This window comes from Chiloscyllium plagiosum, chromosome 11 (assembly GCF_004010195.1).
Source record: "Chiloscyllium plagiosum isolate BGI_BamShark_2017 chromosome 11, ASM401019v2, whole genome shotgun sequence".
Lineage (NCBI taxonomy): Eukaryota > Metazoa > Chordata > Chondrichthyes > Orectolobiformes > Hemiscylliidae > Chiloscyllium > Chiloscyllium plagiosum.
Window position 1 is genome coordinate 58,909,604 of NC_057720.1, and position 22,548 is coordinate 58,932,151.

The 22,548-nt window shown below is 40.7% G+C and overlaps 1 protein-coding gene across 1 annotated transcript in view; it reads right to left on the reverse strand.

Moving 5' to 3' along the window:
- Positions 1 to 22,348, reverse strand: part of efcab7 (EF-hand calcium binding domain 7) — a 97,669-nt gene extending 75,321 nt beyond the window's left edge. Inside the window, exons 1-4 of the mRNA XM_043700107.1 lie at positions 22,272 to 22,348; positions 21,165 to 21,340; positions 16,509 to 16,720; positions 14,196 to 14,282 (exon numbers count right to left, since the gene is read on the reverse strand). Of these exons, the coding sequence (XP_043556042.1) occupies positions 14,196 to 14,282; positions 16,509 to 16,720; positions 21,165 to 21,340; positions 22,272 to 22,348 (552 nt within the window). The remainder of the gene's footprint in view (positions 1 to 14,195; positions 14,283 to 16,508; positions 16,721 to 21,164; positions 21,341 to 22,271) is intronic.
- Between the last annotated feature and the right edge of the window lie 200 nt (positions 22,349 to 22,548).

Below are 22,548 nucleotides of genomic sequence, written 5' to 3' on the forward strand. Positions count from 1 at the left end.
GGGGAATGTAGCACTGACAGGCAGATTTCCGGTACCAAAACTGTCTCTAATTTAATGAGGGGGTACATCAGGTTCCAAGCGCTCAATTGTGATAGGGGACTCTTTAGTCAGACATTTGTGCAGCTGACAGCAAGACATCAGAATGGTGTGTTGCCTCTCTGGAGCCAGGATCAAGGATATCTCAGAGTGGGGACAGAATACTCTCAAAGGGCAGAGGGACCAGCAGGAAGTCACTGTACACATTGGAACTAATGACATAGGAAGAGAAAAGAAAGAGATTCTGAGGAGAGAATATAGGAAATTAGGCAGGAATTTAAAAAGGCGGTTCTTGAGGGTATTATCTGGATTACTCTTGGAGCCACGAGCTAGTGCGAATAGGAACATGAGGATAGAACAGATGAATGTGTGGCTGACAGCTGGTACAAGGGAGAAGGATTCAAATTTTTGGATCATTGGAATTTCTTCTGGAACAGAAGTGACCTGTATAAGAAGGGTAGTTTACACTTGAATTGAAAGGGGTCTAATATACTTTGCTAGAGCTGCCCAGGAGGAATTAAACTATTAGACAGTGGTTAGGGGGGGGGGGGGGGGGGGGAGAGAAGAGAGAAGGTTTGAACCCAGGGAAGATAATGGAGAAAGAGATCAGTCTAAGACTGGTGCAGTTGGGAAAATGAGCTAGTCAAACAGTCAGGGCAGACAGGAACAGAGCAGAGAATGAAGTAGTACTGATAAATTAAGCTGCATTTATTTCAATGCAAGAGGTCTGACAGGTAAAGCAGATGAACTCAGTGCATAGTTGGGAACATGGGACGGGGATATCACAGCAATTAGAAAGACGTGGCTCAAGGATGGTCAGGACTGGCAGCTTAATGTTCCAGATACAAATGCTATAGGAAGGGTAGAAGGGGGAGCAAGAGAAGAGGGGGAGTGGCGTTTCGATTAGGAATAACATTATGGATAATTGATGTTGGGATAATCAAGGTTGTACTGTATTTGGGTGAAACTGAGAAATAAGAAAGCAATGATCACCTTACTGGGATTACACCATAGAACTCCCAATAGTCAGCAGGAAATTGAGAAACAAATTTGTAAGGAGATCACAGTTTGTCTGTAAGAATAATAGGATGGTTATGGCAGGGGATTTTAACTTTCCAAACATAGACTGGGACTGCCACAGTGTTAAGGGCTTGGAATGAAGAGGAATTTGTTAAGTGTATACAAGAAAAGTTTCTGATTCGGTATGTAGATGTACCTACTGGAGAAGGTGCAAAACTTGCCCTACTTTAGGGAAATATGGCAGGATATGCAAATCAGGAGGGCAAAAAGTGGACATGAGGAAGCTTTGGGAATTAAGATTAAGGACAAACCAAAGATTAGACGGCATCAGTTTAAGGTAAGAGGAGATAGAATAAAAGGGAACCTAAGTCATAGAGTCCAACAACAAGGAGACAGGCCCTTTGGCCCAAACTAGTCTATGCTGAGCAAAATGTCCATTCACACTAACCTCATTTCCCTGCACTTTGCCCATATCCTTCTGAACTTTTCTTATCCACGTATTTGTCCAAATGCCTTTGAAATGCTGTTAATGTATCTGGCTCAACTTCCACTGGCAGCTCATTCCACTTTAGTACCACCCTCTGTGTAAAAAAATTGCCCCTCAGGTTTCCTTTTATTCTTTCCCTTCTAATCTTAAACTGATGTCCTCTAGTCCTTGATTCCCCGACCCTATTTATGCCTCTCATGATCTTATACACTTCTATAACATACCCTCCCCCGTCTCCTATGCTCAAAGTAAAAGTCCTAACGTGTCCAACCTCTCCCTATAAATCAGATCCTGGGGTTCTGGCAACCTCTTTGTAAATTTCTTCTGCACTCTTTACAGTTTAATTACATTCTTCCTATAGCAAGGTGACCCAAAATTGAAGACAATACTCCAAGTGCGGCCTCACCAACATTTCATTGTAACATAACTTCCCAACTTCTATACTCAATGCCCTGACTGACGAAGGCCAGTGCACCAAAAACCTCTTTCACTGTCTTGTCTATGTTTCCACTTTCAGAAAACGGTCTACCTGAACTCCAAGGTCCCTTTGTTCCCCCATACTCCTTGAGACCATGGAACGTCTACCTTGATTTGACTTTCCAAAATACAAGATCTCAGACTTATTTATATTAAACTCCATTTGCCATTTCTTGGCCAGTTCCCCAAGGTCCTGCTGCAACTTCTGATAATCTTCCTCACAGTCCATGATACTGCTTATTTTAGTGTCATCTGCAAACTTACTAAGCATGCCTTGTACTTTCTCATCCAAATTATTGATATAGATAATAAACAAAAATGGACCCCTGAGGCAGACCACTAGTCACAGGCCTCCAGTCTGATAAGCATCCTTCCACTATAACCCTCTGTTTCCTAACATCAAGCCAACTGTGTATGCAATTTGCCAGCTCCCATTGGATTCCATGCGATCTAACCTTCCAGAGCAGCCTATCACGTAGAACTTTATCAAAGATCTGACTGAAATCCATATAGACTATGTCTACCACCCTGCCCTCATCAACCTTCCTGGTCACTTCATCAAAGAACTCTAACAACTTTGTGAGGTATGATCTCCCATGCACTAAGCCATGCTGACTACTTCTAATCAAACACTGTCTTTCCAAATGCATGTATATCTTATCCCTCAAAATCTTCTCAATTAACTTAACTACCAGAGATCTGGATCAGTGGTGCTGGAAGTCCCCCAGGTTTCTCTTCGCTACCCTTCTTGAAGGAGGGCATAATATTCACTACTCTCCAGTCTTCCAGGACCTCACCTGTGGCTAAACAAAGAGACAGGCATAGCTAGGGCCCATACCAGAGATGTTAACTACCAGAGATGTTAAGCTTACTGGTCCATAGTCCCCCAGGTTTCTCTTCGCTACCCTTCTTGAAGGAGGGCATAATATTCACTACTCTCCAGTCTTCCAGGACCTCACCTGTGGCTAATGACGATGCAAATATATGTAGGGCTCTGCAATTGCTTCTCTTGCCTCTTGCAGGGTTCTTGGATATATCTGGTCAGGACCAGGAGACTTGTCTACCTTCATACATTTTAATATGTCCAATACCTCCTTTACTGTGATATGGACTGTCCCCAAGATATCACCACTAACTTCTCCAGTTTCCCAAGTCTTCATGTCTTTCTCCACAGTAAACACACAGAGGAAAATGTTTATTGAGAACCTAGCCCATCTCCCACAGTTCCACATACACATGTCCATTTTAGTCCTTAAGGGGTCCTATTATCGCTCTAGTTAGTCTTTTTCCTTTAATATACTTAAAGAATATACTTTGGATACGCCCTACTCTTCTCAGCTAAGGCTATCTCGTGCCCCCTTTTCACCCTCCTGACTTCATCCTTCACTTTTTTGACAGACGGTAGTACACATATGAAAGAGCTACCAAAGGAAGTGGTTGAGACGGGACATTAACAATATTTAAAAGGCATTTGAATAAATACATGGACAGGAACACTTTAGAAGGTTCAAGTGCAGGGAAATGGGGTTAGCATGGATGGATATTTTGGTTGGCATGGACCAATTTGGGCTGATGAGCCTGTCTCCATGCTGTAAGATTCTATGATTCTAAATACATGAGGACAAAAGGAAAATGAGAAAGAGAATAGGGCCCCTCAACGAGGCCACCTATGTGTGGAACCGGAGGAGATGGGAGAGATACTAAACTAGTATTTTGCATCAGAGTTTACTGTGGAGAAAGATACGGAAGATATCGAACATATTACAGAGGTGTTGGTGCTGGATGGCTTACAATGCATAAAGGTACAAAAATCCCCGGGACCTGATCAGGTATACCCTCTGTGGGAAACTAGGGATATGATGGCTGGGCTCCTTTCTGACATATTTATATAATTAATAACCACAGGTGAGGTGCTGGAAGACTGTAGGTTAGCTAACATAGTGTCACTATTTAAGAAAGGAAGTGAGGAAAATCCAGGGAACAATAGACCTGTGAGCCTGACATTGGTGGTGGTGGGCAAGCTGTGGGAGGGAATCCTAAGAGATTTACATTGATTTGGAAAGGCAAGGACTGATTAGGCTTAGTCAACATGGCTTTGTAAGTGGAAAATCGTCTCACTAACTTGATGGAGTTTTTTGAATAAGTAACAAAGAGGATTAATGAGGGCAAAGCTGTGGACGTGATCAATATGGACTTCAATAAGGCATTCAACAATGTTCCTCATGGTAGACTGGTTAGCGAGGTTAGATCTCTTGGAATATAGGAAGAACTAACCATTTGGATACAGAACTGGCTCGAAGACAAACGATGGAGGTAGAGGGTTGGTTTTGAGACTGGAGGCCTGTGACCAGCAGTGTGCCACAAGGATCAGTGGTGGGCCCACTTCTTTATGCCATTTACATAAATGATTTGGATGAGAATATAAGGTATGGTTAGTAACTTTGCAGATGACACCAAAATTGGAGGAGTAGTGGACAGCAAAGAGCAACATCGGATATGTGGGAGTATTTCAAACAGCAGTTGATAGGAGTTCAGGAGTGGTGCATTGCTGCGAGAATGAAGGATAGGTATGGTAAGTTATGTGAACCTTGGATGACCAGGGATATTATGACTTTGGTCAGAAAGGAAAAGGAAGCATATGTAATGTCTGAGGATGGGAACTGATGAATGCCTTGAAGAATATAAGGAAAATAGGAAAGAACTTAAACAAGGAATTAGAAGGACAAAAAGGGGTCATGAAAAGTAATTAGCAAACAGGATTAAGGAGATTCCCAAGGCTTTTTATACATATATAAAAAGCAAGATGGTAGACAGTGAAAAGGTTGGCCCACTCAAGGACAAAGAAGGGAATCTATGTGTGGAGCCAGAAGAAGAGGTAGGTGAGGTCCTAAATAAATATTGTGTGTCAGTATTCACCAAAGAAAAGGAATTGGAGGAGGATGATCTTGGTAAGGGACTGTTAAGTTTCTAAGCCAAATTGCTATTAAAAAGGAAGAGATGTTGTCCGTCTTAGTAAGTATCAAGGTAGATAACTCTCCTGGGTCCTGTTGAGATCTATCCAAGAATATTGAAGGAAGCAAGAGATCAACTTGCTGAAGCACTGACAGACATCTTTGTACCCTCTTTGGCCACAGGTAAGGTCCCAGAGGACTGGAGAAAAGCCAATGTTGTCCCATTGTTTAAGCAGGGTAGCAGGGATAATCCTGGAAGTTACAGGCAAGATTCTCAAGGACAAGATCTATACGCTTGAGAAGACAATGAACTTATTAGCAACAGATAGCATGGTTTTGTGCAGGGGAAATCATGCCTCATTAACTTGATTGAGTTTTTTTCAGGAGGTGACAAAGATGATTAATGAGAGAACAGTGGTTAATGTTATCTACATGAACTTCAGTAAAGCTTTTGACACAGTCCCTCAAGGCAGATTGGTACAAAAGGTGAAGTCACATGGTATTAGGCATGAGCAAGCAAGATGGATACAGAACTGGCTTAGTCATAGGAGATAGAGGGTAGCGGTGGAAGGATGCTTTTTGGAATGGAGGGTTGTGACTAGTGGTGTTCCACAGGGATCAGTGCTAGGACTTTGCTGTTCATGATCTACATAAATAGTTTGGAAGAAAACGTAGCTGGTCTAAGTAGTAAGTTTGCAGATGATACAAAGATTGGTGGAGTTGCCGATAGTGTGGAGGGTTGTCAGAGGATACAGTAGGATATAGATCAGTTGGAGACATGGGCAGAAAAATGGCAGATGGAGTCTAATCTGGACAAATGTGAGGTGATGTGCTTTGGAAGGTCAAGTACAGATGGAAATTATTCAGTGAATGGCAGGACCCTTAGAAATATTGATGTAAAGAGGAATCTGGGTGAGCAAGTCCACGGATCACTGAAGGTGGTAGCATAGGTGGATAAGGTAGTAAAAAACGCTTATGGCATGCTTGCCTTCATCGAAAGATGCACTGAGTATAATCATAGACAAGTTATGGTGAAGTTTTAAAGATTTTAGTTAGGTCACACTTGGAATATTGTGTACAATTCTGGTCACCACACTACCAGAAGGATGTGGATGCTTTGCAGAGAGTACAGAAAAGGTTTACTAGGATGGTGCCTGGTGTGAGAGATATTAGCTATGAAGAAAGGTTGAATAGACTGGGTTTGTTTCAGTGGAAAGCAGGAAGTTGAGGACAGATTGTGAATATAAGATTGTGAATAGCATGGTTAGAATGGAAAGTATGAGGCTTTTTCCCCAGAATGGAAGGGTCAATTAATAAGAGACACAGGTTCAAGATGGAGGGGGCAGATGTTTAAAAGAGATGTGCAAGGCAAGTTTTTCACACAAAGAGTGGTGAGTGCCTGGAAAGTGTTACCAGAAGTAGAGGTAGCAAACACAATACCAGCATTCAAGAAGTACCTGGACGAATACATGAAATAGAAGGAAATAGAGCGATATGGATATTGCAAGTGAAGGCAGTTTTAGGAATGGAAAGGCAAAATATGGTGGTGCTGGCTTGGACGGCCAAAGCCCCGTGCTATGTTATTGTTTGTATGTGGTGGGGATGAACAATCAATGGAATATAAAACAATGGATCCAAACTCATCTTAACGCAATACTCTCTGGAAAGATCTGAAAAGATCTGAAAATTGTAAAGACCATATCTTCTTTCTTTTGTTTATTTTTGATTGTGAACTGGAATGGGAAGAGGATGTTTTAAGACTAAGGAAGGAATTGCTGCACTTTTGAAAGCAAGTTACTGGAACTCATGTTGAGTTGTGTTTTTACTTTTGCTTTACAAACTGTTGGGTAGATTAAGTAATTCAAATTCAGTTAGTGATCAGGAACAACAGGGTGTGACTGTAAGTGAGGCAGGTAAGGAGATTCTGAGTTCAGGAGTGGAGGAGCCTCAGCCCTTGAGCTTGTCCAACACGTATGTGATTTTTGGTCCCTGTATGGATGAGGAAAAGGGCTGTGGACAGGATGAGCCAGCTGACCATGGCACCATGGTGCAGAAGGCCATTAAAGAGGCGGGAAGCAAAAAGACAAGGAGTTGATATAGGGGATTCTATAATTAGGGGGGCAGATAGTATCCTTTGCAAGTCGGATCGGGATTCCCACACGGTGTGTTGCCTGCCTGGTGCCTGAGTGCTGGTTATCTCCGACCAGCTAGAAAGGATATTGAAGCGGGAGGAAGAGACTCCAGTTGTTGTGGTCCACGTTGGCACAAACAACATAGGCAAGGCTAGGAAGGAGGACATGTTTGGGGAGTATCAAGTACTAGGAAGGAAATGGAAGAAAAGGTCCTCGAGGGTTAGAATCTCTGGATTACTGCCCAAGCCATGTGCTAATTAGCACAGGGACAAGAAAATTAGAGAAGTAAACACATCGTTAAGAGATTGATGCGGGAAAGAGGGATTCCATTTCATGGGACATTGGCATCAGTTTTGGAACTGGGGTGGTCTGTAGCAATGGGATGGTCTCCACCTGAACTGATCTTGAACCAGTGTTTTGGCAAAAAGGATAAATAGGGTAGTGACTAGGACTTTAAACTTGTGAGTCAGGGAGTAAGGGAAAGCGAAAGCAATAGGGAGTATGGAGTCAAGTAGGAAGATAAGCAGCAGATTAGCATGTGTGCAGGGTTTAAGTTCGAGGCAGACTAGGAATGAAGCAAAAAGAAAGGATAACTTAGGACATACTACTAAAGGTGATGGAAATCATGAGGATAAGAAAATTACCATTAAGGTGCTTTACCTGAATGCTCATAGCATTCGCAACAAAGTAGATGAATTAACAGCACAAATCATCATAAACGATTATGATGTGGTAGGCATCAAGAGACGTGGTTGCAGGGGGTCGAGGACTGGCAGTTAAAAATCCAAGGATTTACAACTCATTGAAAAGACAGGAAGGTGGGCACATGGGGCGGAGTTGCCTTGTTAGTTAAGAATGAAATTAAATCTATGGCACTGAATGACATAGGGTCAGATGATGTGGAGTCTGTATGGGTAGAGTTGAGGAACCACAAAGGCAAAAAACCATAATGGGAGTTATGTACAGACCTCCCAGCAGTGGTCAGGACCAGGGGTGCAAGATGTACCAGGAAATAGATAGGACATGTCAGAAAGATAAGGTCACCGTGGTCATGGGGTACTTCAATATGCAAATGGACTGTGAGAATATTGTTGCCACTGGATCCAAAGAAAGGGAATTCATGGAATGCTTACAGGATGGCTTTTTGGAACAGCTTTTGATGGATTCCACAAGGGAGCAGGCTATTCTGGATTTAGTGCTATATAATGAGCCGGACTTTATAAAAGATCTCAAAGGGAACACTTAGGAGGCACCAATCATAATATGGTAGAGTTCGGTCTGCGGTTCAAAAGAGAGAAGGCAAAATGGGATTTAATGGTGTTACAGTTAAATAAAAGTAATTACAAGGGCATGAGAGAGGAACTGACAAAAATCGACTGGAAGCAGAGTCTAGTGGGAAAGACAGTAGAGCAACCTTATATCCCTTATAAGGTTTCTGGATGACACAGTATACAGGTTCATTCCAAAGACAAGAAAGATTTCCTGGGGTTGGGGGTGGGAAGAAATTAGACAACCATGGCTGGCAAAGGAAGTCAGGAAATGTATTAGAGAAAAAGAGAGCCTATAATGTGGCCAAGAGCACTGGGAAATCAGAAGATTGGGAAGACTACAAAAACAGTGGATAACAAAGAGAGAAATAATGAAGGAGAGGATCAAATAAGAAGATAAGCTAGCCAGTAATATTAGAAATTGTAGTAAAAGTTTCTTTCAATACATAAGAAACAAACGAGAGGCAAAACTAGAGATTAGGCTGCTCCAAACTGATGCAGGAAGGCTAGTGATGCGAGATAAGGAAATAGCTGAAGAACTTAATAAATACTTTGTGTCAGTCTTCCCAGTGGAATACATGAGTAATATCAAGGAGAGTTAAGGGGCAGAGTTGAGGATGGTAGCCATTACAAAAGAGAAAGTTCTAGAAAAGCTAAAAGGTCTAAAAATTGATAAATCTCCTGGCCCGGAGTGACATCCTAGAGTTTTGAAGGAGGTGGCTGAAAAAATAGTGGAGGGAAGTCCCAGATGATTGGAAAATGGCTGTTGTAACCCCCTTGTTCAAGAAAGGATCAAGACAAAAGATGGAAAATTATAGGCAGATTAGCCTAACCTCGGTTGTAAGTAAAATTCTAGAATCCATCGTTAAGGATGAGATTTCTAAATTCTTGGAAGTGCAGAGTCAGATTAGGACAAGTCAGCATGGATTTAGTAAGGTGAGGTCATGCCTGACAAACCTGTTAGAATTCTTTGAAGAGGTAACAAGTAGGTTAGACCGGGGAAACTCAGTGGATGTTATCTACCTAGACTTCCAAAAGGCCTTTGATAAGGTGCCTCACGGGAGGCTGCTGAGTAAGGTGAGGGCCCATCGTGTTCGAGGAGAGCTATTGACATGAATTGAGGATTGGCTGTCTGACAGAAGGCAGAGAGTTGGGATATAAGGTTCTTTTTCGGAATGGCAGCTGGTGACAAGTGGTGTCCTGCAGGGTTCAGCGTTAGCGCCGCAGCTGTTCACTCTATATATAAACAATCTGGTTAAGAGAGCAAATGTAATGTTGTAGTTTATCTCAAGAGGGTTGGAATGTAAAAGCAGTGATGTGCTACTGAGACTTTATAAAGCTCTGGTTAGGCCCCATTTAGAATACTGTGTCCAGTTATGGGCCACACACCTTGGGAAGGACATACTGGCACGAGAGCGTGTTCAGTGGAGATTCACACGGATGATCCTTGGAACGGTAAGCCTAACATACGAAGAGTGGCTGAGGATCCTGGGATTGTATTCATTAGAGTTTAGAAGATTGAGGGGAGATCTAATAGAAACTTACAAGATAATTTATGGCTTAGAAAGGATGGACGCTGGGACATTGTTTCCGTCAGGCGGGGATACCAGGACCAGTGGGTACAGCCTCAGAATTAGAGGGGATCAATTTAGAACAGAACTGAGGAGACATTTCTTCAGCCAGAGAGTAGCGGGCCTGTGGAAATCATTGCAGTGGAGGCTGGGACATTAAATTCTTAATCTCGCAAGGAATTAAGGGACACGGGGAGAGTACGGGTAAGTGGCGTTGAAATGCCCATCAGTCATGATTGAATGGCAGAGTGGACTCGATGAGCCGAATGGCCTTACTTCTTACGGTCTTATGAGGAAAATGAGTCATGGTGCAATGGCACAAGAGTATGTTCAGAGTAAGCTTCAGCCAGCAACAGTGTGCTGATTGCTTTAAGTGTGACTAGTCGCAGATGCCAGAGGTCATCAAATTGGTTTCTGAGTAGCTAAACAGTTGCCATGTATGAACACTACAGAGGTAGAAAAATTCTTGACCAAAAATAACTATTTTCTCTCACCAGTTGTTGTAAACTGTTGTCTTTAATCAATTCAAAGACTTTACAATTAATGTACTAACTGCCACTTGTGAAGAAGTGACAGATTCCAGAAAGGGGATCGACAACAGAAGTAAATTGGGAAGCAAATTCTATGGATTGTTGCTATTGAACTGTGTTTCCTTTAGTGATTTTCATTTACATATAACATTAGTTATGTTTACGAGTGCGTGTGCATCTGTGTGGTGACAGTTTCAACTGGTAGAACTATACATCAATAAGTCATAGTTTTGTTCTGGATGTAGGTTTGCTCGCTGAGCTGGAAGGTTCGTTTTTAGATGTTTCATCACCATGCTAGGTAACATCATCAGTGAGCCTCTGGGTGAGGCAGCAGTGCTAACCACTGTGCCACCGTGCCGCCCATGTAGGTTTGCTCGCTGAGCTGGAAGGTTCGTTTTTAGATGTTTCATCACCATGCTAGGTAACATCATCAGTGAGCCTCTGGATGAAGCGCTGGTGGCCCGCTTTCTATTTATGTGTTTAGGTTTCCTTGGGTTGGTGACATCATTTCCTATGGTGACATCATTTCCTGTTCTTTTTCTCAGGGGGTGTAAATGGGATCCAAGTCAATGTATTTGTTGCTAGAGTTCTGGTTGGAATGCCATGCTTCTAGGAATTCTCGAGTATGTCTCTGTTTGGCTTGTCCTAGGATGGATGTGTTGTCTCAGACAAAGTGGTGTACTTCCTCACCTGTACGTAAGGATACTAGTGAGAATGCGTCATGTCTTTTTGTGGTTAGTTGATGTTCATGTATCCTGGTGGCTAGTTTTCTGCCTGTTACAGTCCTTGCACAGTATTTTTAAATGACATTAGTTTTGTTTGTTGTCTGTATAGGGTCTTTGAAGTTCATTAGCTGCTGGTTTATATTTGTGTTGGTGGGTTTGTGGGCTACCATGATGCCAAGAGATCTGAGTAGTTGGGCAGTTATTTCAGAGATGTCTTTGATGTAGGGGGAGTTGCTGAGGTTTCTGGACGTGTTTTTCTGCTTATTGGGGTTTGTTGCTGAAAAATCAGCGGATTGTGTTCATTGGGTACCCATTCTTTTTTAATACATTGTACAGGTGATTTTCCTCTGCTATGCATAGTTCCTCTGTGCTGCAGTGTATGGTAGCTCATTGTAATAATGTTCTAATGCAGCTTTGTTTGTGGGTGTTGGGATGATTGCTTCTGTAGTTCAGTATTTGGTCAGTATGTGTTGTTTTCCTGTAGACGCTGGTTTGAAGGTCCCCATTAGCTGTTTGCTCTACTGTGACATCTCGGAATGGCAGTTTGTTCTTGTTTTTCTCCTCTTCAGTGAATTTTATGCTAGTAAGGGTGTTATTGATGGTCTTGAAAGTTTTCTCCAATTTGTTTTGTTTAGTGATGACAAAGGTGCCATCCACGTAGCGGACCCAAAGTTTGGGTTGGATGGTTGGCAGAGCTGTTTGTTCAAGTCTCGGCATTACTGTCTCTGCCAAGAACCCTGATATAGGAGATCCCATGGGTGTTCCATTGGTTTGTCTGGAGGTTTTGTTGTTGAAGGTGAAGTGGGTGGTAAGGCATAAGTCCACTAGTTTGACGATATTCCCCTTGCTGATGATGTTGGTGGTGTTTGGTGTATGTGTCTTATGTTCTTCATTGATGGATGTGAACAGGGCTATTACATCATTATTTCATCCTCTTCGATCTTAGCATCATTGATGGTTTTCAGGAATTCTTGGTGGAGTGGATGGATTGGCCCGAGTCTTTGACTAAGTGTTTTAGTTTTTGGTGTAGCTCCTTGGCTAATCTGTAAGTTGGTGTTCCAGGTAGCGAGACTAAGAGTCTGAGGGGGACTACAGGTTTGTGAATTTTGTGTAATCTGTAGAAGCATGGGGTGTCGGAACCGTCTGGTTTCATTTTTTGGAAGTCAGTCTTATTTATTTCTCCAGCTTTTTGAGTAGGGCTGTGATTCGGTTCTCTAGTTGTGGGGTAGGATCTATCGTCACTTGTTGGTAAATGTTGGTATCTGCAAGTAGTGCGTTTGCTTGCTCAATGTAGTCTCTTGGATTTAAAATGACTTTCAACCATCCAACCCAAACTTTGGGTCTGCTAAGTGGATGACACCTTCGTCATCACTAAACGAAACAAATTAGAGGAAACGTTCAAGACCATCAATAATACCCTTACTGGCATAAAAGTCGCTGAAGAGGAGGAAAACAACAAACTGCCGTTCCTAGATATCACAGTAGAGCGAACAGATAATGGGGAACTTCAACCCAGCGTGTACAGGAAAACAACACATACTGACCAAATATTGAATCACAGAAGCAATCATCCCAACACCCATAAACGAAGCTGCAATAGAACATTATTTCAACGAGCCACCATACATTGCAGTACAGAGGAACTATACAGAGCAGAAGAAAATCACCTATACAGTGTATTCAAAAAGAATGGGTACCCAAAGAACACAGTCCGCTGATTTCTCAGCAACAAACCCCAACAATCAGACAAAACATGTCCAGAAACCCTAGCTACACTCCACTTCATTAAAGGCACCTCGGAAATGGCTGCCAGACTACTCGGACCTCTTGGCATCATGGTAGTCTACAAACCCACCAACACACTAAAACAGCAGCGAATGAACTTGAAAGACCCTATACAGACAACAAACAAAACTAATGTCATTTATAAAATACCCCACATGAACTGTTACAAACACAATGAACACAGTCCGCCAAACTCTCAGCAACAATCCCAAACAAGCAGACAAAACATGTCCAGAAACCCTATCCATTCTCCCCTACATCAAAGACATCTTGGAAGTGACTGCCAGACTACTCAGACCCCTGGGCGTCATGGTAGCACACAAATCCACCAACATACTAAAACAGCAGCTAATGAACTTGAAAGACCCTATACAGACAAGCAAAACTGTCATTTACAAACTACCTTGCAAGAACTGTCACAAATACGACATTGGACAAACAGGCAGAAAACTAGCCACCAGGATACATGAACATCAACTAGCCACAAAACGACATGACCCACTCTCACTAGTATCCTTACATACAGATGAGGAAGGACTCTACTTCGACTGGGACAACATATCCATCCGAGGAGAAGCCAAACAGATACATGCGCAAGAATTCCTAGAAGTATGGCATTCCAACTGGAACTCTATCAACAAACACATTTACCACCCTCTGAGAAAAAGGGCAGGAAATAATATAACTGCATGTAATGACATCACCACAGGAAGTGATGTCGCCAACCCAAGGAAGCCTAAACACAAATAGAAAGCGGGCCTTGCCACCAGTACTTCATTCGGAGGCTCACTGATGATGTTATTTAGTATGGTGTCAAAATGTCTGAAAATGAACTTTCCAGTTCAGTGAGCAAACCTACATCCAGAACCTCAACCTGAGCAAAAGATCTTCTCAAAACTCGCTAATAGTTTTGTTTTGCCTGTGGTTAGTATTTATTGGTTTGGAATAAATAATTGTCCTTTTGAAGAACTGGAATCAGGTCAGTATTTTCCAGAAACCTGATTTAATTACATGGTAAATTGGGAATATTGATTAAATTATTAACCATTGTGGCAAAGTACCCAGTGCTGGGAGTGGTGGGGCTGAAGAATGCGCACACTTTCCTAAGGTGGATATAACAAGATATCTAATACATCCTGAGCTTGATATCCTATTGCAAACAAGATAAATATAAGAATTATTAAATTTCAAAATTGCAATCCTGTTGTCATACCTCAGTATAATCTAATTTTCCATCCTTATTAATATCAGCTTCATCCATGATCATTTTCAATTCTTCATGTGTCATCCTCTCGCCATTCTGCAGTGAAATGAAAGTGATACAAGTCATTGCATCATATACAGCACGATGATACAGAGTAATAAAGCTGCTCACTTTATAATAAAAGAATACAAATTTAATTGAAATATTGAGATGACTACATTTTTCATGATCATTAAGAAACCTAGCAAATATTTCCATTGGGCCTGTGACATCATGGCAACATTCTACTTGCTTAATGCCATGCAAATTACATCTGTATTTAAACAAACCAATATTCTGGTTATTTGATGCAAAATTCTGCGTTATAATTTGTCAGGGTCGGGCATCTTGTCTTCCCTTTCCCCGCCATACATGACGAACAGTGATAGGAGTTGAGAAAATACTCAGGGCAGCTGCTACAGTGGTTCTGTTTAAATGGATCACAATATGTGTTGTGAAAATCAAACCAAATATCCGGATTATTATGTTGGTCAGCACTCTACGATGAGTCAGAAGCAGCACTGAAGGAGTTCTGAAGATCAACTTAAAATGTTAACTTTGTTTGTCCCTCCACTGATATTGCCTAACCTGCCATCTAGGTCTTGGCTCCACCCTCTGCAACTGGATCCTCAGCTTCCTGACCCACAGATGGCAGTGAAGATTGACAACAGCACTTCCTCCTCGAGAATCCTCAACACTGGTGCTCCCCCCCCCCCCCCACAAGGATGAGCCCTGGTGTAATTCATGTACACCCATGACTGTGTATGCAAATTCCGAGCAAACGCCACCTACAAGTTTGCTGACAACACCACTGTGGTAGGAGAGATATCAAACAACGATGAGTCAGAATAGAGGAAGGAGCTAGTGTGCTTGGTGCCTTGGTGCAATGATAACAACCTCTCTCTTAATGTCAGCAAAACAAATAACTGATCATTGACTTCGGGAAGAAAGAAAAGGACACGCCCCTATCTACAACGGAGCTAAGAGTGTTAAGTTTCTAAAACAAGATAAATATCACCGACAATCTGTCCTGGACCTCCCACATAGCTGTGATGGTCAAGAAGGCACAAGCCTCTTCTTCTTCAGACTGTTAAGAAATTTGGCATGTCCATAAGGATTCTCAGCAACCTTCACAGATGCACCATAGAAAGCATTCTATCTAGATGCATAAAAGCCTGGTACAGAGACTGCTCTGCACAGGATCATAAGAAACCACAGAAGGCTGTGTGCACAGCCTAGACTATCATGGAAGCCAACCTCCCATCCATGGACTCCATTTACACTTTTTGTTGCCATAGAAAGGCTGCCAAAGACTCCTTCCACTTCAGTAACGTTCTCTTCTAATGTCTTCCGGCAGGCAGAAGATACATGGTGCTTGAACACATGCACCAACAGGTTCAAGTACAGCTTCTCCCGTGCTATTATTAGACTATTGAACAGATCTCTCTAACTTCAAATAATATTGATCTTGCAAATGTTGATCTTGCTTTGTCCACCTCCTGTGCAGCCATAACCTTGAATAACTCGCATCTGTCCAAGCACCCAGTGATCTGCATGTCTTTGTTTGCTATGACCTGCCTGTACTACTCGCAACATAAAGCTTTTCACTGTACTTAAGTACATGTGACAACAATAAATCAAATCAGCTTTTCACCATCTGCAGTATTCTGTTTTTCAAATGGTGCAGGTGCTCCAATTGGCTTGACACCATGGACTTGTTGGAAACAAAAAAAAATGCCAGTAATTCTCTTACTGGCTATTATCCAATGACCCCTCACTACAGAGTACATGTCTGTGAACATTGAGCAATGCGAAGATCAGGCGTCACTGTTTACACCTTTGTTGTAGGATCACTTGGATGAGGGATTGGGAGACCCCTATGTCTGCGAAATTGCGCATCTTGAAGAACATGAAAGCAGAAATAAAATTAGAAAAAGAAAAGCTGTCATATCTGAGAGGTGGGATAGGTGAAAGGGAAGACTTACTTCATATATCATTTCAGGCTCAAATTCTGGGATCAGAACATGTAGAGCCGCAACGTGGCTGGAGAGGGGGACATTCCAACAACCCAAAGTGCCAATCTAAGAGCAGCAATGTTGGGCAAAGGATTGGCATCACCCACATTTTGGCTTACATTCATTAAGGAGGCATGTAATGAATTTAAATAATATTCAAATTCTTAATCTTGCAATTGTAGATTTGGACGAGTTTGGTAGCCTTTGGTTACCATTTGAGGTTTGGAAATATATTCTACTTTCTTTAACAAAAGAAGATAAGACTTACAGTAGTGAGAACTTTGTAAAGCTCCTCATGTGTAAGGTAGCCATCACTATTTAAATCAAGCTTCTTGAAAGCTTTCAACAATTCACTCTTGCCTGTACATTTTTCATTTTTCAAAATCTCGCAAAAGTCATCAAAGTTTAATTTCTTGGTATGCTGAGTCCAGTACTTCTCAAGCGTCTTCCCGGAAGGATTTCTTCCAGCCTGCTGGAGAACTATGATATAAACAAATTATGCAATCATTTAAATAATCTAATTAGTAGCATATAAATAAAGACAAAATTCTATTTTAAATTACATTTTTAAATAGCCTATCATTAGATAACTAAATTAATTAGAAGACAATTCCAGTGTAGAAACACAGACAAATCTATTTACTTGATGAGCATCCTGAGCAACTTCTGAAACAAAATGACATTAATACACTACATAGTGATGCAGAATTTATCAGTGTGTATATGAAGACATTCCAGTCAGAACCATCTCTGTCCGATTGCTGCCATCACTCAGATGAATTCAAATAAAGTCCAGTGGAAGTGCCAAGTCTCTGGTCTGATGTACTTAACTGAAGAATTTTAGTAACGGCAAATTATGCTAAAAAACTGGGACATGCAATCCTTCAAACCCATTGAATTTTGAGCAGTTCTAACCATTTAACTTTTCTTCCATCATCATTAATTTCAGAACTTATTTACATTCAAAGTATGATGTCTACTGTGGTGGAATAAAAGTAGAAAGTGCAGGGAATACTTTTGTCAACATTGCTGAAAGACCATAAGATTAGAAGAAACAGGAACAGGACTAAGCCATTCCGCTTCTTCAGTTTGCTCTACCATTCAATAGGATCATTATATTTTCCGACATTCTTCACAATCACTTTCCTGTCTTTTCCCTATAAAGCCTTGATGCCTCCTACAGATCAAGAATCCATCTTTCTTACCTTAAATAAACACAAAGACTCTGCCCCATCACACTCTCAGGCAAGAATATCCAAAGATTCACAACTCTTTGAGATAAGAAATTCCTCCATGTCTCATCTTAAATTAGTACTCCTTTATTCTGATATAATGACCTTTGATCCTAGATTCTCCCATGAGAGAGATCATCCTCTCAGCTTGTGCCCTGCCAAGGCCCTTAAGAGTCCAATAAATTTCAATTAGATCACCTCTCATTCTTCTCAACTACAGTGAGTAGAGTCCCAAGCTGTTTAGCCTTTGCTCCGAAGACAATCCATCCATACCAGGGATCATCCTAGTGGATGTGCTCTGAACTGCCTCCAATGAAATAATTTTGTTACTTAAATAAAGGGGACCAAACTGTTCACAGTACTTCAGATGAGGTCTCCATCAACACTTTGTACAGGGTCACAGTAAGATTTCCCATTATTATACTCCAACCCCTTGAAATAAGGGCTGACATTCCACCAGGCTCCTTAATTATTTGTTGTATCTATGTGCTAGCTTTTGTTTTTACATGCACAAGTACCCCCCAAGTCCCTTTTTGCGACATCTTTCGGCAACCTTTCTGCATTTTAATAATATTCTCTTCTTTTCTCCCCCCCTTCTAAAATGAACAACTTCACATTTTCCCATATTGTGCTCCATCTGCCAACATTTTGCCAACTTAAATAAAGTATTGATATCTCTCTGTAAACAGTTTGTATCCCACCACTTAGGTTGTTATTGAACAGAAATATAATATTTTCTCTATAGATGCTGAGTATTTCCAGCATTTTTTTAATTCAGATTTTCAAAATATTCAGTATTTTCCTTTTGTCCATTGTAATGGGCTTATAAATGAATAACATTGTTTTGCATAGAGGTTTGAAGTAAATTATAATTTGATAAGAATTATGATTTGAGTCTTTTCCAACTTTTTTTCCTATAGTTATTGTATTTTGAGCTCTTTCTAAACTCTTTTTATTGCAGATTAATTATTTTATGTATCATGGTTGCCAAACATATGCTTTTCAGATCTGTCTAACCTTGTGCAGATATTCGAGAAAAAATTCAATGTTACAAGATAAATAGAACAGCAAATAAAAACTGAAAACTGAAAAACTGTAAATACTCATCAGGCCAGGCAGCAACAATGGAAAGAAACATTCTAGACTGATGATTCTTCATCAAAATTGTACTATGAGAGAAAAAATGAAAACATTTTTAAACCATCATATGGAATTTAGCTCTTTTGTCCATATGTTAACAAAGACTTTGCGGTTAGGAATGGAGTACCTGGTGAAAAACAAACTGAACGTCAGTGAGCATGTTATTCTGCACAAGTGCTACTTGATAGCACTATTGAGGACATTGTCCATCACTTTTACTTATGCTTGAGAGTAGACTGATTATGTGGTGATTGGCTGGGGTGGATTTGTTCTGCTTTTCGTGTACAGGACATGCCTGCGAAATTTTTCACATAGTAGACAGTTGCCAGAACTGTTGCTGCACTGAGCACATATCTTCAAAATTATTACCAGAATGTTAGAAGGGAACACAGCCTTTGCAGTATCTGGTGCTTCTAGCAGTTCCTTGCTATCACCTGGAGTGAATCAAATCAGCTGACAAGGCATCTGCAGGGGACCTCTGGGGGAGGCCAAGATGGATTATCCACTCGGTAATTCTGGCTAAAGGATGTTGAAAGGTTGTCAGCCTTAACTTTTGCACTGATGTGCTGGATTATCCCATCACTGTGGGGATATTTGTGGTGCTTCTGCCTCCAGTGAGTTGTTTGATTGTTCACCACTATTCACAATTAGATGCAGCAGGACTGCAGAGCTCACATTTGATCAGTTAGTTATGAATTGCTTAGCTCTGTCTATCACTTAGTTCTTACGATGTTTGGCAGATAGTTAATACTGTTTTGTAGCTTCATCAGATTGTCACCATATTTTCAGAAAATACTGGTGCTGCACCTGGCATATCGTTCTACTCTCTTCGTTGAACCAGAGTTGATCCCCGAGCTTAAGGGCAACAGTAGACTGTGGGATATACTGAGCCATGACATTGCACATTGTGTCAGGATTACAATTCTACTACTGCTGACAATCCACAGAGCCTCATGGATGCCCAGTCTTGAGTTGTTAGATTTGTTTCATGCCTGACATCTATTCCACTTAACATGGTGATAATGCCACATAACACAATGGAGGGTATCTCAATGTGAAGACTGGACATCGTCTCCACAAGGACTGTGTGGTGGTCACTCTTATCGATGCTCTTATTGATACACCTCACTGGAGTTCAGCACAGGAAAACAAGTCCTGCTATTGCTGGGTCACCTCAAAAGTTACATATTTTAAAAAGTACTCAGAATCCCCCAATTTACATGTTTTAGACCTAGATTGACAGAAAGCATGGATCAGTTTCTGTACTTAACAAGAACTACTATTTATTACAAATAAACAGATTCTAACAACTACGAACTATCATCTTATAGCTGTACTACTTGAAACTCCAACCACCTTATAAGCTCCCACTCAATCAGCATTTACAGACAGAAACAGACAGAATAAAAACATGGGTGTTATGGGTGGAAAGAAAGTTTGGAAAGGTGGTTTAATGGTCCCTGTCCACAGGACTTGTTGAAATGATCCTTGTGTTTCCTGTGGAAACCTAAGTTGTAAAAGGCATGAAACCAAAATAGAAAATTCTGGAATTACTCAGCATTTATATGGAAACACAAACAAACTTAAAGTTTCAGGTTGATGACTTTCCACCTGTATGGCGAGGTACTATATGGTTCATTAATTACAGGCATTCCAGTCTCATAAAAATTTAACATGCCCAGGAAAAACAGAATGCTCAATGTGATATATTGGCTCATGCAGCAGGTGTTAAGTTTGTTCAATGATGGTACTCTCACATGGAGGACCTTGGGTTAAAACTCTATCCCAGCTCTGAAATTCATAATCGAGGTCAACATTTTAGTGCAATATTCACAAAGTACTGGATTTTCAAGTAAGCCGTCTTTTGGATAAGGTTTATACTAAGGCCCCAGCTGGACGTAAGCAATCATGCCAGTACTTTTGAAGAATCAGGAGCTCTCCTGGTGTCCTAGCCATCATTAATCTTTTAAGCGACACCAATGATTAATTAATCTAATATTCTGTTTGTTGAACTGTATTACTTTTGCCTAACCTGAAGTTACTGCACTTTAAAAATAATTTATTAGCTATCATATTGAAGATTTGAAATGTGCTTTACAGCTTTAATAATGTGAACTACCTTTAATAGATTTCTGCTGTTCTGACAAAACGTCATGGACCTGAAAAGTTAACAGTTTCTCTCCCCCCAAATGCTGTCAGACCTGCTGAATATTTCCAGAGTTATGTTTTTATTTCAGATTTCCAAAATCTGAATCATTTCATTTTTGCATTATACCAGTTGTTCATGTTGAAATGTTAAGCCTCAAGTGCTGTTCACCCTATAACTTAACTTACCTATAATATTTTGAACTTAACTTTAAATCTGACAGTTTTATTTCACAAAAGTAATCTCTGCTGTTTTCAGGTTTGGCAGACAGCAATTTAACATAAATATGGTATCACTTCAAAGAACTTGCAGTATAATGGTGTTCAGTTGTTTTCAAAACATAAATTCAAAAATACAAGTATAAAAACTTATTTAATGGTATTTGCTGTTTTAATTATAACCTTACCCAGACAGAGTTGATCTTTGGAAGTGATATTCTCTAAACTGGTTCGAAATACGGTCAGGTAAGCTGCTCTACAGTTTCTGTAAAATATCTCGTCTTCGGTGCACTGAGATCTGCCAGATTCAGCTTGCCTGGGCACAGATGAAGTAGCTGTGATGCTTCCTTGCTGAATGGACATTCTGAAAATTCAGAAGAATATGTTTTATACGAAATACCAACAGTCATCAAGGTGATAAAGGCAAGTAGAATGGCAAGATCACCCAAGTATGGGTTAGATTCCAGAAGCATGGGGCTTTTGTAAATCGACCAACCACTTTATTTATTATTATTTTGCTTCTAGTATATTATAAGGGTATGGAAATGACAAATGTTGATTATTCAGAAGTGAAGACTAGTTAGAAATTTTAAAGGCAGATTCCAGTTTTAGTCAGTTACGAAACTGCACCCACTCTTTACCAATGATGCAACATCTTTTGAAAATTTGAGGTGGTGGTTAGGATGTCAATCAAACAGGTTGCTTTGTCCTTGATAGAGTCATAGATGTACAGCACAGAAACAGATCCTTTGGTCCAACTCATCTATGCCGACCAGATTCCCAAGCTCATCCTGTCCCATTTGCCAGCACTTGGCCCATATCCCTCTAAACTCTTCCTTTTAATAATAGTGTTGAACATCTTCAGTGTTGTTGAAACTAAAACCATTCAGGCAAGTTGAAAGTTTTCCATTACTTTTGATTTGTCCATTCTATGTGGCAGACAGATTTTGAGAAATCGGGAAGTGAATTATATGCTACAGAATATGCAGCCTCTGACCTGCACGTCACCACATTATTGACATGGCTCAAAAATTAAGTTTTTGGTCAAAGTAAGATGAAAAGATGAAAACAACATGGAAAGCTATGGGGTGAAAGGGACTAAGCAACTCTGCACTCAAGAACTACTGTCTGACTCTCTCTCTCATAGCTGCAGTACTTATATGCTTGGTAAACTTAAGTTTCTGGTCACCTGCAACTCCAAGACATTGATAGTAAGGGCTTTGATGATTGCAATGTCTTCAAATATCAAGGGTTATGCTCTCACTTCTTGATGGTAGTCATTGCTTTGTACTTACCTGGCAGGAATATTATTGCCATTAATGACACCAAGACTAAACACTGATAATAAAATTATAATGCTGCATGCAGACATGAACGGTTTTATTAACAAGAAATTGTGAATGGAACTAAACATTGTCCAAACAACAGCAAACACCCCAAGGGAAAGGTGATTGATGAAGCATCTGTGTCTAGGAGACAGTGATGGCCTGGGGTTGAGATGATGTATTTGCAAATCCTATTTATGAAGCTGGAACTAATTTTAATTACATGAAGATGCATTCCATTTTCATC